Raw genomic sequence first — 17,281 nt, forward strand, 5'->3', positions numbered from 1 at the left:
CCTCAGCCCCACCCTCCATTGTGCTCTCTCTTGACACCACTGAACTTGCCAGTGGCAGTAGTTTGATTTCAGTCGACTGCACGCTACAGGTTGTCCGACTCGCAGCTGTCCTTAAAGTAATTGATTTGTAACAGTTTATTATGTCACTGTGAGCCCAGTTGCTACTCAGATTACTGCTGCAGATGCAGTACAGTCCATCACAGCCGTATGCAGAACAGAATGATCTCTCCTCTCTGTCGTTCTGAGCCCGGTTTTCTTCCGACTGTACATTCTCATGACGACTGGTGCCTGTAATAATGCACAGTGCCTTTATTCCTGCCAAATATTTCATAAGTATCGCAGCTTGTCATAGACCTATTACATGACCTCATTCAAATTCAGTGAGGTGTTGATAAGGGAGTCTTTATAGCTTTAAAGGCATTCTTGACTAACATCATCTCGCTACGTCCAATCTCAAGGATAAAAAACACTGACAACCGTTAAAGCGTGTATTTAAAGCGAACCTAGTCTGCATCTTCATAGTGGCACACAGATGCGACTCACGCGAAATTTGAATAGACATCATATCTTAGATGTAGAAACACGCCTCTCAACTTCCATTTATGTCGCACAACTCCTTCTTGTTTTATTGATTTTCCCCCGTCAGTGTGTATGCAACGATGCTAAGCTGATATTGTATTTATCTTGTGATCATGCAACTAAGGCTTCATTATGCTAAGACATGTTTTAAAACACTCATGCCTTCTCATATTTAAGCCCATGTTTTCCAAAAGGGTGCCAGTAATAATTTTCAATGTCGTCTATTTTATTTTTCAAAATGTAGATAGACTATAACACTACTTGTTTTCGGTTCATTTAAATTTTTACAATTTTTGCTTTAAAATGTAATGTGTCTCTATAGTGGAGGTTGAAGTTCTTGCCATTGTATGTAAGTAATGTACATGAAATACTATGTAAACTGTCTATCGTGATAAATAATTATCTGATGATATTTTGTATTTAATTGTGAGTAATTTAATTGTAATAAATGGTCACACTTAGGAAAAATGTAAGAAATAGGTGTTATGTAAAAGCCAGGGTGCTTTTGAATGAAACGAAAGTGGCTCTGGAAATGGAAGAGGTGGCAAAGGCGAATTGGCGCGCTACCTAGAGCAAGTGCGGAAAGTAAGTCACACAGTCTGTGGCAGCGGTGATTGAGGCAACACCCTTGTGGAGCAGGAGAAGCTTTGAATGCCAATTTACAATTGGTACAGTATTTTACTTTTGCACACCGTGAACCATTAATTTAAACTGTGTTTTGTTAATGAATAATAATTCGTGAACTTTAAAAACTGGTTTACCCTGTTGTTTCACCCTAATTTTATAACTATGTAGGGTACTTCCAAGTGTTTGATTAATCTTTCCTGTTTTATAGACTTATGAAGTGCCAAACTAATATAAAGAGGCTCCATTTACATTGTTTTTGTGTAAAAAGTTGTCTTAGTTGTTTCGCTGAAAGGCACAATGAGAATTTTAGTTAAGAGTACTAATACGTCCTCTTGGGTAAAATATTCTTCATTTAATATAGCCCCCATTCGGATCTCCAGGCGTGGACTACTCAGGAGGGCGTCGTTATCAGGAGAACGAAAACTGGCGTTCTACGGATTGGAGCGTGGAATGTCAGATACCTTAATCGGGCAGGTAGGTTGAAAAATTTAAAAAGGAAAATGGATAGGTCAAAGTCAGATATATTGGGAATTCGTGAAGTTCGGTTGCAGGAGGAACAAGACTTCTGGTCAGGTGAATACAGGGTTATAAATACAAAATCAAATAGGGGTAAAGCAGGAGTAGGTTTAATAATGAATAAAAAAATAGGAGCACAGGTAAGCTACTACGAACAGCATAGTTTACGCACTATTGTAGCCAAGATAGACACAAAGCCCAAACCTACCACAGTAGTACAAGTTTATATGCCAACTAGCTTTGCCGATAATGCAGGGATTGAAGAAATGTACGAACAGATAAAAATAATTATTCAGAAAGTGAAGGGAGACGAAAATTTAATAGTCATGGGGAACTGGATTCCATAGTAGGAAAAGGAAGAGAAGGAAAACTATTTTGTGAATATGGAATGGGGGTAAGGTATCAAAGAGGAAGCCCCTGGTAAAATTCTGCACAGAGCATAACTTGATCGTAACTAACACTTGTTTCAAGACTCATGAAAGAACGTTGTAGATGTGGAAGAGGCCTGGAGACACTGGAAGGTTTCAGATATATAATGGTAAGACAGAGATTTAGTAACCAGGTTTTACATTGTAAGATATTTCCAAGGTCAGATGTGCACTCTGACCACAAGCTATTGGTTATGAACTGTAGACTAAAACTGAAGAAACTGCGAAGAGGTGGGAATTTAAGGAGGTGGGACCTGGATAAGCTGAAAGAAGCAGAGGTTGTAGAGAATTTTAAGGAGAACATTAGTGAACGATTGACAAGAACGGGGGAGGGAAACACAGTAGAAGAAGAATGGGTAGCTTTGAGAGATGAAATAGTGAATGCAGCAGAGGATCGAGCAGGTAAAATGATGAGGGCTAGTAGAAATCCTTGGGTAAGTGAAGAAATATTGAATTTAATTGACGAAAGTAGAAAATATAACAATGCAGTAAATGAAGCAGGCGAAAATGAATAAAACGTCTCAAAAATGAGATCGAAAGGATGTGCAAAATAGCTAAGCAGGGATGGCTAGAAGACAAATGTAAGGATGAAGAGGCATATATCACTTGGGGTAAGATAGATACTGAATACAGGAAAATTACAGAGACTTTTGGAGAAAAGAGAACCACTTGCATGAATGTCAAGAGCTCAAATGGAATCCCAGTTCTAAGCAAAGAAGGGAAAGCAGAAAGGTGGAAGGTGTATATAGAGGGTCTATACAAGGGCGATGAACTTGAGGACAATATTGTGGAAATGGAAGAGGATGTAGATGAAGATGAAATGGGAGATCTGATACTGTGTGAAGAGTGACAGAGCAATGAAAGACTTAAGTCAAAACAAGGCCCCAAGTGTAGAAAACATTCTGTTAGAACTACTGATAGCCTTGGGAGACAAAATTATACCATCTGGTGAGCAAGTTGTATGAGACAGGCGAATACCCTAAGACTTCAAGAAGAATATAATAATTCCAATCCCAAATAAAGCAGGTGTTGACACCCGGGCTATGGGTGTGTGCTGTGTGGCACCAATGTCTGTCAAGATTGAAGTGTACTTGAAGTACCCACGTGGCCATGTTGGCTGCATTCTGTCTCCCACACCACACATTGAACACCAACTCATTACTCAAGCACAATGTCATTAGGTGTGCAATGCATCATAACTGAGGATTGGCCTGTTATGACATGATGACAAGCAGGTCATTTTTGGTGACAGAACTGGTTTGCTAGCATACACGCATTCTTCACTTGAGCAGTAGAATGTATGAATATATATTACATATATATGGTGAAAATTGGTTGTGTGTGTGTGTGTGTGTGTGTGTTTGCAGATGGTACAGTATGACCATTTATCATAGTATATATATATATATATATATATATATATATATATATATATATATATATATATATGCTGTGTGGTCCGCTGATTGTGACTGGGCCAAATATCTTACAAAATAAGCAACTCGTCTAGCTTGAAGGGGGAAATCAGATGCCACTATGGTTGGCCCACTAGATGGCGCTGCCATAGGTCAAATGGACGTCAACTGCGTTTTTCTAAATAGGAACCCCCATTTTTATTACATATTCGTGTACCCGTAAGGAAATATGAATGTTTGAGTTGGATCACTTTTTTCGCTTTGTGATAGACAGCGCTGTAATAGTCACAAACATATGGCTCACAATTTTAGACATACAGTTGGTAACAGGTAGGTTTTTTTAAATTGAAATACAGAACATACCTACATTTGAACATTTTATTTCGGTTGTTCCAATATGTGAACTTATCATTTCTGAGAACGCATGCTGATACAGCGTGATTACCTGTGAATACCACATTAACGCAATAAATGTCCAAATTGATGTCCGTCAATACGTGTAACAACATTCCTCCGAACAGCGAGTAGTTAGCCTTCTGTAATGTTCGCACATGCATTGACAATGCGCTGATGCATGTTGTCAGACATTGTCGGTGCATCACGATAGCAAATATCCTTCAACTTTCCCCACAGAAAGAAATCCGGGGACGTCAGATCCAGTGAACGTGTGGGCCATGATATGGTGCTTCGACGACCAATCCAATTCAATACCACTGCAACCGCACGCGAGCTATGTGCGGGACATCATGTTGGAAGTACATCGCCATTCTGTCATGCAGTGAAGCATCTTGTAGCAACATCGGTAGAACATTACGTAGGAAACCAGCATACATTGCACCATTAGATTGCCATCGACAAAATGGTGGCCAATTATCCTTCCTCCCATAATGCCGCGCTATACATTAACACTGATGTTCCACTTGTCGCAGCCATCGTGGATTTTCCGTTGCCTAATAATGCATATTATGCCGCTTTACGTTACCACTGTTGGTGAATGACGCTTTGTCGCTAAATAGAATGCGTGCAAAAAATCTGTCATCATCCCGTAATTTCTGTTGTGCCCAGTGGCAGAAATGTACACGACGTTCAAAGTCGTCGCCATGCAATTCCTGCTGCATAGAAATTTGGTACGGGTGCAATCGATGTTGATGTAGCACTCTCAACACCGACGTATTTCAGATTCCCGATTCTCGCGCAATTTGTCTGCTACTGATGTACGGATTAGCCACAACAGCAGCTAAAACACCTACTTGGGCATCATCATTTGTTTCAGGTGGTGGTTGACGTTTCACATGTGGCTGAACACTTTCTGTTTCCTTAAATAATGTAAACGAACTATCCAGCGAACGGTCCGGACACTTGGATGATGTCGTCCAGGATACCGAGCAGCATACATAGCACACGCCTGTTGGGCATTTTAATCACAATAGCCATGCCTCAACATAATATCGACCTTTTCCGCAATTGGTAAATGGTACATTTTAACATGGGTAATGTATCACGAAGCAAATACCGTCTGCACTGACGGAATGTTACGTGATTCTACGTACTTATAGTTTGTGACTATTATAGCGCCATCTATCACAAAGCGAAAAAAGTGGTCCAACTAAAACAGTCACATTTCTTTAGGTACTGCACGAATATGTAATAAAAAATGGGGGTTCCTATTTAAAAAAGCGCAGTTGATATCCGTTTGACCTATGGCAGCGCCATCTAGCTGGCCAACCATAGCGCCATCTGGCTTCCTCCTTCAAGCTAGACGAGTTTCGTTCTTTGTAGTTTTTTCATGTGAAGCTTATATGCATACATACTGTGAGTTTGTTTTTTGAACACTATATGAATGAGTCATACTTTTTTGCACATCATGTGTGTATGTCTGTATGCTGTGTTAAGTTCTGCTGCTGCTGGCCATACCAGAAGGGAGTTATTTTAAATCAATGTTGTATCTCCCAGGAAATTTGTGAATAAAAATTCCCTGCCCACTGCAGTTAAAGTTCATAAGTGTATAAGCCCATCAACTGTATTACAGCTTCTTAAATTGTGTTATGCCTACTCCTAGCTATTGGAAGGGAAATGCGTGAGTGCATCAACTGCAGACAAAAAAGTATTAACCTAGGAGACGTATTGTGTATATATTTCTGTACATTGTTAAATGATTTTTTGTAAATATTGAATGCACAGTTTTTGTACATTGCTTTTCTGTGTTGAAACAAATATATTATATTATGTTAAATCCTATTGTCTTTTCTGTGCTGAAATATGTATATTATTTGAAAGTGAACTGGTACAACATATGGGAGATATGATTTTGTAAAAGCATGTTGGTGGGAATCAACGTTGATGAATAAATAGGTATAGTTTGTTAAAATCTAGTTACTTGTTTTCTTTCTACTTGAAGTATGACACACACACACACACACACACACACATATATATATATATATATATATATATATATATATATATATATATATATAGTTACATGCACTGAATTGCACAAATCTTAAATCTTTTTCTATAACAATAATGAATGCAATTACACTTCATTCTTTTTTTTGCTATAGTCAGACACAAATGTCTGCATAAAGTGCCATATTTTTCTTACAGTAGGGATGTACATCTGCATTGTAGATTTCTTTCTCTAAGATGGCATTATTTACACATCATTAAAAGCATTGTAATTTGATTACAGTTAATGCTAGGCAGATGAGTGGAATAGCGCTAGCTCTGTGGGTTGAGTGACAGTGCAACATAGGTAAATTAGCCATCTGACTGCCCAGCCTAGCTGATGGTGATGCGCATTGGCTGCTACCTAGCACGGCATGGTCAGAGGTGGAAGCTGTGGCACATCTGGCCCTTTGTACACACTTGCTCAGTGTTGTGGCATGGGGTGGTGCAGGAACACAGGATGCTGGTGTAGAATTGGGAGGTCCCTTCCCCCTCACGTAGTGTTAAAAACTTAGCACAAGTGGACAGATCCAAATGTAATGAAAATTGGACCTAGGACAAGCAATATGTGTGTGATATCCAGGGAATAGAGACATGAATTCTATAAGTGACCAGACTGTTATAAATAACCATGCAGTTCTCAGTGACTACTGGCTTAAAACAACCATCTTATGTGGCTTACCATGTCGTTGAAATGCTTACTATGCCCAGGGTGAATAACATGTTTGCACATCTATAAAGTCTGAGTGGCGTCCTTCATCTAACAGATAGCCTTGGACCTGCAGGTGAAGAAAACATTGTTTGTCTCAGGTGATAGACACAATGGAAACATGCGAAATCTTATAACAATGCAGGTTGTGCCCATATCCTACATTATTCATTACAAATGCCAGCACGAATATGCACCATCATGGACTTCCAGCGAATTTATGCTTAGGACTACAGCCATACACCCAATGCTCTCTCATAGGAGTGTGGAAAGCCACCTATCACACTTGGGAATCTTTAAATTTCTCACTAAATTTTGAATTCACCGGCAATTTTTGAATTCCTGCCACTTTATACATATGACAATTGACTGGAAGATTAGATACCCAGGAAGCAAATAGAAAAAGGTTAACCAATCTGTAAATCTGTTTGTGTGTTCTTTAGGAATATGAAATCAGAATTAACTTTATTATATCCATGTGTAGAATGAACAACTTTATGGAGAAATATTCTAAATTAAATAAAGACAATTACAATATGTTATGTGAATCTGGAGGAGGCAAAAATTCTACTCTTGCAGTGAAGAGAACAGTATATAACATTCTGGAGGAGGTATTTTTGAGTAGATAGGAAATCACTATTAGTGGTATTACTAACTACATATTAAAAAAAATTCTGACAACATTTCTTGATTTCATTTTTCTAAATAGGTAAAGAAGATATATATTAGGTAAGAGTATGTTATAATAATGACACAATGAAGAAGGATGATATTTATAGTAATGGAGGATGGTCTTTAATGGGATCCAAAGAAAGGGAGGCTCTGTGATAGGCCAAAATGGAGTGATTACTATGCCAGAGATGACAATAAACACCAAAAATGATTTTTTACTACCATCTCCCATAGTCATCAATAGTAAATGAGGCAATTTTTTCAGGTGATATTGTTGTTGTATGGATGTGTTTGGTGTTACAAAGAAAAAGGAACAGATTCTGATGGTGACACAAGAGAGACAGAGTAAACGGGGAATCCCTGGGAGAAGCTGACCACAATGAGGAGCAGCGATAATAATCAGGAAAAGTCAAAACTATTGTTGAAAAGGGGAAAAACTGCACAACCTTCTTTGTTTATAAATGGTTCCGTAATTCTCTCTGAATTGTAGCAGTTGGTACAGATGTGAATTATTAATACTGAATGGAAATATATTTGTATTTTTGATAGTGAATTAGTGAATCTGATCTGAAAGAAGGTTCTGATACCTAAAAGATTTAGAGTCTTGAAGTTTCTTTGATCACATAAAGTCCGTGATAAAATACTTGTACGTGACATCTAGTTTTCCAGTTCACATAGTACTAACATAGGAAAATTCAAAGCATAATTCAACTAGATTAAAGTAACCACTCGTTTAACTAGATGATGTGATGGAAATTCATCCTCTAGAAGTATCTAGCTTCTTAAGGACACAGAACCATTAAACACATGAGAGTAGCGATTTTTATTCTTTTTGTATTCAAACTAAAACTGGGTTTCCAAAATATTTGCATCTGAACGCTCATGGGAGATGTTTTAGTGATAGGAGTCAATGCCTGAAGAGGCAGAGTTTGGATAAATATTTTTAATGGCCAGTGACACAGCGTTGGTAGCAAGGACTTTTTTAAAATTTTCTCAGTAATATAGATCTGGTGAAAATCGTCTTCATTGGTATAAAATCAAAAGTAGAATAACAATCTGCATTGATTAGTTATGACATAAGAGGTGTACATGTCTGTTTTTTCACTTTTCGCAGTTTAAATTTGAATAAATGTAATTGATTTTCTTGTAATTACTCGTGTATTCCAGAAGCAAGAAAGAAGAAAAAGAGATAAAGTTAGTAGACATACAAAAGAAGTACACAATCAAAAAATTAATCTATTGGGAAAACTGGCTTAATGGAAAGGAATGGACATAGGAGGTGATATCTCTGACCACTGAGCAGGGTATGTCTTTGCTTTCCAACTGTGTGTATGTAAGAAAGCAATGAGGGGTACTAAAACCTGTCAAGATTTTGTACATAAATAAACTTACGAAATAGCAAAAAGAACTCTTGACAGACGCTGTTGAGAGATTCAAGAATTTCATCATTAAAGAAAAGGCTGTATAATTCATATGATTTCACACACTTTTCTGAGCTAAGAAAGATCACAGAATTTCAGTGGAAATTTAATCGAGCCTAAAGCTCACAGCCAGCCATCCCAAACATTGAATGATCCTGAATATTAAAATTTATAATAAGTGAAAAGCACCAGTTTGCTTTTGTTCTACAATATTACTTTTATTGTTAACCGGTTTTTGGCTTACAAGGCAATCTTCAGACATTTACTGAGTATTATCACCAAAGAAGTTCAATGTTAGCAGACAACATTGGAAGAGAAGTAACACATATAGACTGATGTAGAAACATATATTAAGTAACATCTTTGCAATGAAAAAGTAAAAACTGAACTGTACATGAATAACAATGGAGTAGAGTGGAAAACCTTTAGCACAAAATAGGAACAGCATGCCTACATAACAGTTTCTATTAATAAAAAAAACTAATAAAACAAAATAAAATTAGTACTAGACAAGGGTTCATCAGGAGGTATAAAACATGGAGAGTGATACACAACAAATTAAAAGAAGAGACAGTTATCAATGTAAATACAGAATACATAAGAAACTTAAGCAATATCAATAAGATAAACAGAAATAAATAAATGCAGGAAAATGGAGGTGTTTGAGGGAACCTACAGTCTAAGAGTGTGGTGGTACTGCATTTTAACATTAACATTATAATCAAAGCAGTGGCTGTGTAACAGTTTTCATTAAATAAATGAGCAAAGTAAATATGAGCAGTATTTGATGAGACAACTACAAGGAGTGTTAAACATGGAAAATAATACAATTACCAGTTAAAAGAAAGCCTTAAATACTGAAACTACAGTCTATGTGGGATACAAAGACAACTTCAACAAAACAAAACAACTTAATGAATACAGGAAAATGGGAATATGTAGGAAGAGAGAGTGTGGGAAGTAATGAACAACAAAGATGATTATATGAAGTTTAGGAAGGGGAAGTGTTGAGCTGTGTCTGGTCATTTTGTATGAGATCTGGACTGTGAGCAAGATGTTTGCTAACTTCCAGGGCTTCGAGCAGGTTGAGGTTATGGCCTTTGTTTGCTAAGTGAAGTACATGGGACACTGGCTGGTAGTTGTGACCCTCACTCAGTACATGCTCAGCAAATGCAGAGTCTGAATTCTACAACCTCCAGCTGTGTTCATGTTCAACCAGCCTAGTTGATATGTCTCTGCCTGACTGACCAATATAAAATTTGTCACAATCAGAACAGGTGATTTTGTGTACCCCACTGTTGGCTAATAAATGGTTCTTGTCTTTGCTATTAAAAACACACTGGGCTGTCGTGTTCCTGACATAGTAGGAAACCCTATAGTTTTCGTTTATTATAATGTTGTTCTACCAAGGACCTACGGAAGATTCTGTTAATATGATAAAATATGCCACAACCGCACAATTATCCGTCTTTTATAGTAGATTACTGAGACAAAAAGCAAAGTCTACACAACACATTTGGTTTAACTAACAGTGTTTGCAACGAAAAATTAAGCAAAATACGTCTACATAAGGTCAAGAGGAACATCCACCACTACAAACAAAGCCATTGACATCGCAAGATACACGTGGATAAAGGAAGAAATGATATCGTGTTCGTGATAACATGTGTACACATCTAAAAGGGGTACATATAGCAATTACATCTGAGTTACACCCCTGTGGATTCGACGTTTTCGATCGAGAAGTTCGTCTAAGTGTAAGTGATCTTATTCACGATGTATTTTTGCGGCAGAACAAGAAATTATCTATGATTAGGAAGGTGAGTGTACCTCTAACCTCAAACTGTAAACAAAATTTTTCGCAACGCGTAATTAACTTATCGAACTTGGTTCTGTCTCCAAACGAACAATGAGTGCTTGAGAAAGGTTTTAAATTTGCTCCTCCCCACCCTCCATCAGAAAAACAACTGGATGTTATGAAAGTTGATATTGAATATGCCCTAACGAAAGACACCATAGTTGCCAATGCACTAAAGAACTAAACCAAATTCGTGTGTAACATCCCACAGTCTACTGACTTTCACACCCTCAAGTACTTAAAACAGAAATTACAACACCAAGGTATCATTGCCACAAAATCTGATAAAGGCAACAGTATTGTGTTTTTGAACAAATATGATTATATGGATAAGGTTAATGATTTCCTGAATACCACAGGCTTCCAAGTCCTTCCTAAAGACCCTACTAAATTGTTCAAAGAGGATATTAAATATGCAATCAATTCATGCAAAAGCATATTCTCTTAATTTGAAGCAAAATTATTAACCAATATGAACCCAGTGCCTCCTAGAATGTATGGGCTTCCTAAACTGCATAAACAAGATGTTCCTTTTCGTCCAGTTGTATCATCATTCACTGCTCCATCTTACAAACTAGCCAGTAAACTGGATGTCCTAATTAAGAGCAAGACTAAAATCAAACCAAAGCATGGTATTTCCAACTCTGTGGACCTAGTAAACAAGTTAAAAGGTATACCTGTCTCACCCAGTAATAAATTAGTATCCTTTAATGTCAGCAATTTGTATTCTAACATACCAGTAGTAGACTGCATTGATATTCTGAGAGAGCTGATGCACAAGTCTAATGTCAATCCAGTAGAATTGAATGACTTGAGACTGGCCGCACAGACATGCCTCACACAGAACTAAGAACAGTTCCAAGGGACTCTTTATAAACAATTAGATGGCTTACCTATGGGTTCCCCTCTTAGTCCACTGTTGGCTGAAATATTTATGGACCATTTTGAACAAAATTTTCTAAAAACAGAAATTTTGAGTGTAAACATCAAATACTGGTTTAGATATGTAGATTATGTCCTGTGTATGTGGACTGGTACTACAAACAACTCAACACATTCTTGAAAAACCTAAACAGTCAACATAAAAATATCCAGTTCACTATGAAGATTGGCAACAAACCCATAAACTTCTTAGGTCTCACCATTGACAGCAGTACACACAAACACGTTGTTTCAAAATTTACAGAAAAACAACAACTACAGACACAGTAATACCTTCTTGCTCACAACAGCCCATAGCTCACAAACATGCAGGTTTTCACTCAATGGTTCACCATCTCATATCTATCCCCATGCCCAGAGATGATTTTAAAGCAGTGTTGGACACAATAAAATTTATTGCCACAGCCAATGGCTACAATCTAGTTCTTAATGACCACATCTTGCACAGGAAACAAAAACGAAAAATCATACCCATCCTCTATGTCCCACCTGCTTCCCCATCCACTGTCTGTAAGAAATGGTGTACACTACCATTTGTAGGTCAGAGATCACAGATTGTAGCCAAAGCACTGAAATCCTGCAAGTATAGGGTTTCCTAAAAAAGACAAGATCCAGTTATTAGCCAAAAGTGGGGTATACAAAATCACCTGTTCTGATTGTGACAAATTTTACATTGATCAGTCAGGCAGAGACATATCAACTAGGCTGGCTGAACATGAGCGCAGCTGGAGGTTGCAGAATTCAGACTCTGCATTTGCTGAGCATGTACTGAGTGAGCCAGTGTCCCATGTTCTTCACTTAGCAAACAAAGGCCATAAATTCAACCTGCTCGAAGCCCTGGAAGTTAGCAAACATCTTGCTCACAGTACAGATCTCATCCTAAATGACCAGACACAGCTCAACACTTCCCCTCTCCTAAACTTCATATAATCATCTTTGTTGTTCATTACTTCCCACACTCTCTCTTCCTACATATTCCCATTTTCCTGTATTCATTAGGTTGTTTGTTTCTACAAATATGCTTCTTAGTGATTTTGTGAAGAAAATTGTTGATGATTGTGCTAATGTTAAAGAGAGGAGGGACTTACAAATTTTAAGTTAAAAAATACTGGGAATGTAGCTGTAATTACATTATTATCGATAAAAATGGAGATCCCATGTTTTAAATTTTAAAATGTTTAGGTCATGGGATTGAGAGAACCTACATTTTTCTCTCTCTTCAAAGTCCTACGCTGAGAGAAATATATGAAAGTTCAGTTTGTGACAGAACTAACTCGATCTAGAAGCTGCTAAAATAAATGAGGTTTTAGGTGTGTGTTTAAGGGGGGGGGGGAGGGGTGATAATTCGTGTAGTTGACTAACGTCCAACATGGTATGCTGCAAATTTATGATGAACCTCACAGATAAGAAGATGGAGGTGAAGCTTGTGGTGGTTAGTGTTCAATACATGGTATTCCAAGTCTCTTACGCAAACAGAACAATACGTAATTCATTACATGTCTTTACAAAGTGTATACTGCCGTACCTAAATTTCACTGTGCAAAACCAAGAGACTTGTTGTTGCTTACACATCATCAGTGCATTTTACGAGGAGGTTATTCTGTGCTGGGTGGTTCTTGTAACAGATAACAGTCACAATTGTGCTCTTCTATAACTATCTCGGTTGATCTGTGGAGTGAGAAGTTTTGAAGAGGTTTGGATGTTCATGAAATGATATTTCTTGTGTGTTTAGATACTTGGAGCAGAGGGTGGAGGGGTTGGAAGAAGGAAAAAGATACATAGACACAGATATTTGTTATATTTCATAAAACTGTGTTGGTCAATTATTTAATCCATTAAGCTGTAAGACGTGAATATTTATCTTTTATTGCATGCATTTTTAAGTGTTAGCATATAGGAATATTTTTTCTGTTACATTCATAATAATGGCGTTTCATCTCTCTTAAGGCTAGGCGCAAATTGAGACGAGTATAGCACGTGTGACGTGACACGATTTTGCCGCGCGGCGCGCGCGTTCGACACGTGTCGCGTGGTCCTGCGCATATTGAGACGCGTTTGTGACGAGTGTGCCCTAGTCGGTGTGACACGCGCATGCCAGACTCCGAATACCGGCCTACTGCTTGTCAGACTGACAATGTGTGTTTCGCGAGTAAGAGAGATGTTATTGTTAGACTTGAGTTCCGACTCAGATTCGGATACTAACGCTGAAGAGGAAGTGTTCCTTTATTCATTAATAAATAAAAAATTCAAATCCACAAATAAATATATTTTGTATGAAAGAAAAACATGTGGACAATTTCAAACTACGACCAAGATGAGTGACACTGATTTCACGAATTACTTCAGAATGATCAGAAAGCAGTTTTTTGTATTAGGAAGGTGCCTCGCACAATATTATATAACACAAAAATGTCGAGTGTGACTGTTGTAAAAGGTAAACAAATGCTTTTGTATACTATTTAGTAGTCTTTTTGAGGTCTACAAATCAGTACTGAATCAAGTTCTGTTGCTCTTATGGTTTAGTCGGCGTACTGCAAAAGAGCGCATTGATGGGAGAATTTTTTCGGACTTGCACTTTCCTCGCAACGGCTTACTCACTGTGATATCTAAATGAACAAACTATGTACTAGAACTTAGCCACGGAATATATCTACGGATCAAAATAAGAAAAATGTAAACCTAATAAGTGGTTCTTAAATATTGAAGCATTAAAAATCCTTTTGTTTTTCTTTGCAATTCTGCCAAAGCAGATTCGTCGAGGGCACCGGAAAATAACTTAATTTTGTCAACGAATTGCAACACCCTGTACACTTTTCACGCAACTTAGTGCAATACAAGCTAGGTCTTAAGCGAATTTCACCTTGACAAAAAAAACGTTCTGTTAGCTGGAGTGGGTTTTTAAAATTTTTTTACCAAATTTCTCTTGTTAGTGTTTTATTGCAATAATACATGTTCATAAACAAAGAATGTTAATTTATAATTAATGAAAATCTGGATCGGTGCAGCGAAAACTACTCAGAAAAGAAAACGAAAAATACACAAAATGCTGATACAAAAAAGAATTAAAGGTCTTAAGCAAACATAATTGTGATGGTCCCTTCAGATTTCTTGAAAACGGTGAACAAAATCGGTGATATTAGACAAACCGGATTCAGTTGTGTCGACCTTCAAATCTTCCATCTGCTGCTGTTCTGAATAGTGAGACGCTGTCTGTTGGTCTGAATCAGTCGATATATATGGCGATGAAGAGTGAGAAGAAGGTGCTGTGCTGTATGGCGCTGAATTATTTGAAGAAAATGACATCGAAGGTGTCTGGCTCCTTACGTTCATTATTTCTTCTTCTGCAAGTGACACAGCCTGGAAAAGTTGACCTCTGATTCTGTGCTGGTAACTTTGAGGCATGTTTTTAATCAGCTGATACATAGAGATTAAAAATTGTAAAGAGGGTCATCTTTGATACAGTGTGACTCCAACGCTCTTCTTTCTTCTGCTCTTTGTCTTGCTCTGTCCTCACTCTGTTGCATTGATGGTTTTAGCAGAATTACAACGTCTTCCTGTTTTCTTTTCCTTGATTGACTTCTTTAAATAACTGGAGTTGAAGTAGCGGTGTGATGTGCTATGCACTCCGTTCCTATGCTCCTACTAGATACTTCGTTGCTGTCGTAGTTATTAATGTCTTGACTTTGCTCATTCGCCTCATTGTCGAGTGAGTTGTTATCTTCTAATTCCTCGGTTTCCAGTGTATCACTTCTTGCTGATGTTTTAGTTGTAGCTTGTGAGCTGTGATCACTGTCATCACCTAGATTACTATCACGTGGACCAGCTGTCATAAAAGGTTCAAGAAATGACATCTGGTTTTGATACCTCCACGGCTTGATATTCTCAGCAGCAGCTCCGCTTTTCATATATTTCACCTGTCGTCGTCGTGCATCTCGATAGCTGCCTCTCAGCTTCAGCCACGAATTTTTTGTCTCTTCCCCTGCAATAATTAACAACGTATAACTAATAAGGCATTAATCTTGCCCCATATAGATAGACAAACTAAAGATAAGCAATATTAACTTATAGTGTTTGGATAAAGACATATTTGCAATCTACTTTTATCGTTCCACATTAACAATATACTTTCGTTTTGTTTCAGATATTTAGCCTCCGGTGACAACTACAAAAGTATTGCGTATAACTATCTCTTGGGAGATTGAACTGTATCTAATATCGTAAAAGAAGTAGCTACCGCTGTACGGAAAGAAATGCAACCAAAGTATTTAGCAGTACCTACAACACAGACATGGAAATCAGTCGCTTCACGGTTTGAACATAGATGGCAATTCCCACACTGCGTTGGTGCAGTCGATGGAAAATATGTTATTAAAAAACCTGGCAAAAGCGGATCATTGTACTTTAATTATAAACATACATGCTCCATCGTTTTGATGGCGACGGTTGACGCAGATTACAAATTTATCACCGTTGATGTTGGCGCAATGGGACGATTCAGCGATGGACATGTATTTGCTAGCAGTGTGTTGGCCAAGAAAATGAGATAAAACACGTTATTACTTCCCATTCCTGAACTAATACCTACAATTTCTGATCCAATGCCGTATGTGTTTGTGGGAGATGAAGCTTTCCCATTGTCGGAAAACATTATGAGACCATATCCTAAGAGACAGGTTACCGACAATTACGAACATCAGGTCTTCAATGCCAGACTTTCTCGAGCACGACAAACTGTGGAATGTGCTTTCGGTATACTATCATCACGTTTCCGTGTGTTCAGGAAACCATTTGAAACCAAAGTCGACACAGTGAAAGATGTTGTGAAAGCAGCCTGCGTTCTGCACAACTATTTACGATCTTCAGTAGTAGTTGCAGATGATTTAAATGACATCGAACCGTTGCCAGCAACTCAGTTACTTCGTGTGCAAGGGAACAGGAGGAGGACTTCATCAACTGCCTTCAAAGTGAGGAAAAATTTCACTGAATATTTCAACACTTGCGGAGCAGTTCCATGGCAACATCAGTCAGTTCTGCTTGGTTATTATTGACAATATAGCAACTTCCAATTATTGTGCTCTACAGGTTATGTGCTCAAGCGAAGTACACAGTGATATCTATTAACTAAAAAATTGTGAAATAAATATTGCAGTACTTACCGTCTTTCAAATTCAGATCCTTTGCTATATCACTCCAAATCCGGTTCTTGAGTTTGACCTTCATGTAGTCTGCGTGTTTTGTGTCATACAGCTCTCTGTGTTCCCTCACTGCCTCTATTAATTTTTCTTCTGCCATGGTGAGAAGTAAACTATTCATCCACTGCACAACGCCCGCTGCACAGCGGAATAGCCTGTGTACTGTCAGTAGCCGTGAATAATAAACGCGACAAGAATGCAGAAGCTAGCCAGGTGTGCCTTGTGGAAGAGTTCACGTCGTTCGAAAAACATTGTCATGATTGTTGCCTGTCGTTGTCTGAAATACTTTTCAATAAATTAAATATATCAAATCGCCGCACATTTTCAAAGATACTCATACTTTCGGAATAATACCGACCACTCATTCATTTGTGTATCCTGTTACATAATTAGCTTATTAATGCTGATACTGTGTATGCTACCACTGAGATGTTTTTCTCGTCATGGCGAGCCAAGTAAAACATTGTCATTCGT

General features: G+C 37.9%; 1 protein-coding gene across 1 annotated transcript; it reads right to left on the reverse strand.

The window, feature by feature from the left end:
- Positions 1 to 15,196: 15,196 nt before the first annotated feature.
- Positions 15,197 to 16,907, reverse strand: LOC126212596 (uncharacterized). The gene is made up of 2 exons (XM_049940025.1): positions 16,772 to 16,907; positions 15,197 to 15,594 (listed from the first exon to the last, which is right to left on the reverse strand). The coding sequence occupies exons 1-2, from the start codon at positions 16,905 to 16,907 to the stop codon at positions 15,197 to 15,199; spliced, it is 534 nt and encodes a 177-aa protein (XP_049795982.1).
- Positions 16,908 to 17,281: the final 374 nt, after the last annotated feature.

Source organism: Schistocerca nitens, chromosome 11 (assembly GCF_023898315.1).
Source record: "Schistocerca nitens isolate TAMUIC-IGC-003100 chromosome 11, iqSchNite1.1, whole genome shotgun sequence".
Classification (NCBI taxonomy): Eukaryota; Metazoa; Arthropoda; class Insecta; order Orthoptera; family Acrididae; genus Schistocerca; species Schistocerca nitens.

Bases quoted from the DNA above. Each gene is read 5' to 3' on its own strand.
- LOC126212596 (XM_049940025.1), bottom strand. From the start codon at position 16,907: ATGGCAGAAGAAAAATTAATAGAGGCAGTGAGGGAACACAGAGAGCTG. The intron at 15,595-16,771 runs GTAAGTACTGCA...TAATTATTGCAG, and splicing joins GGATCTGAATTTGAAAGACG to GGGAAGAGACAAAAAATTCG.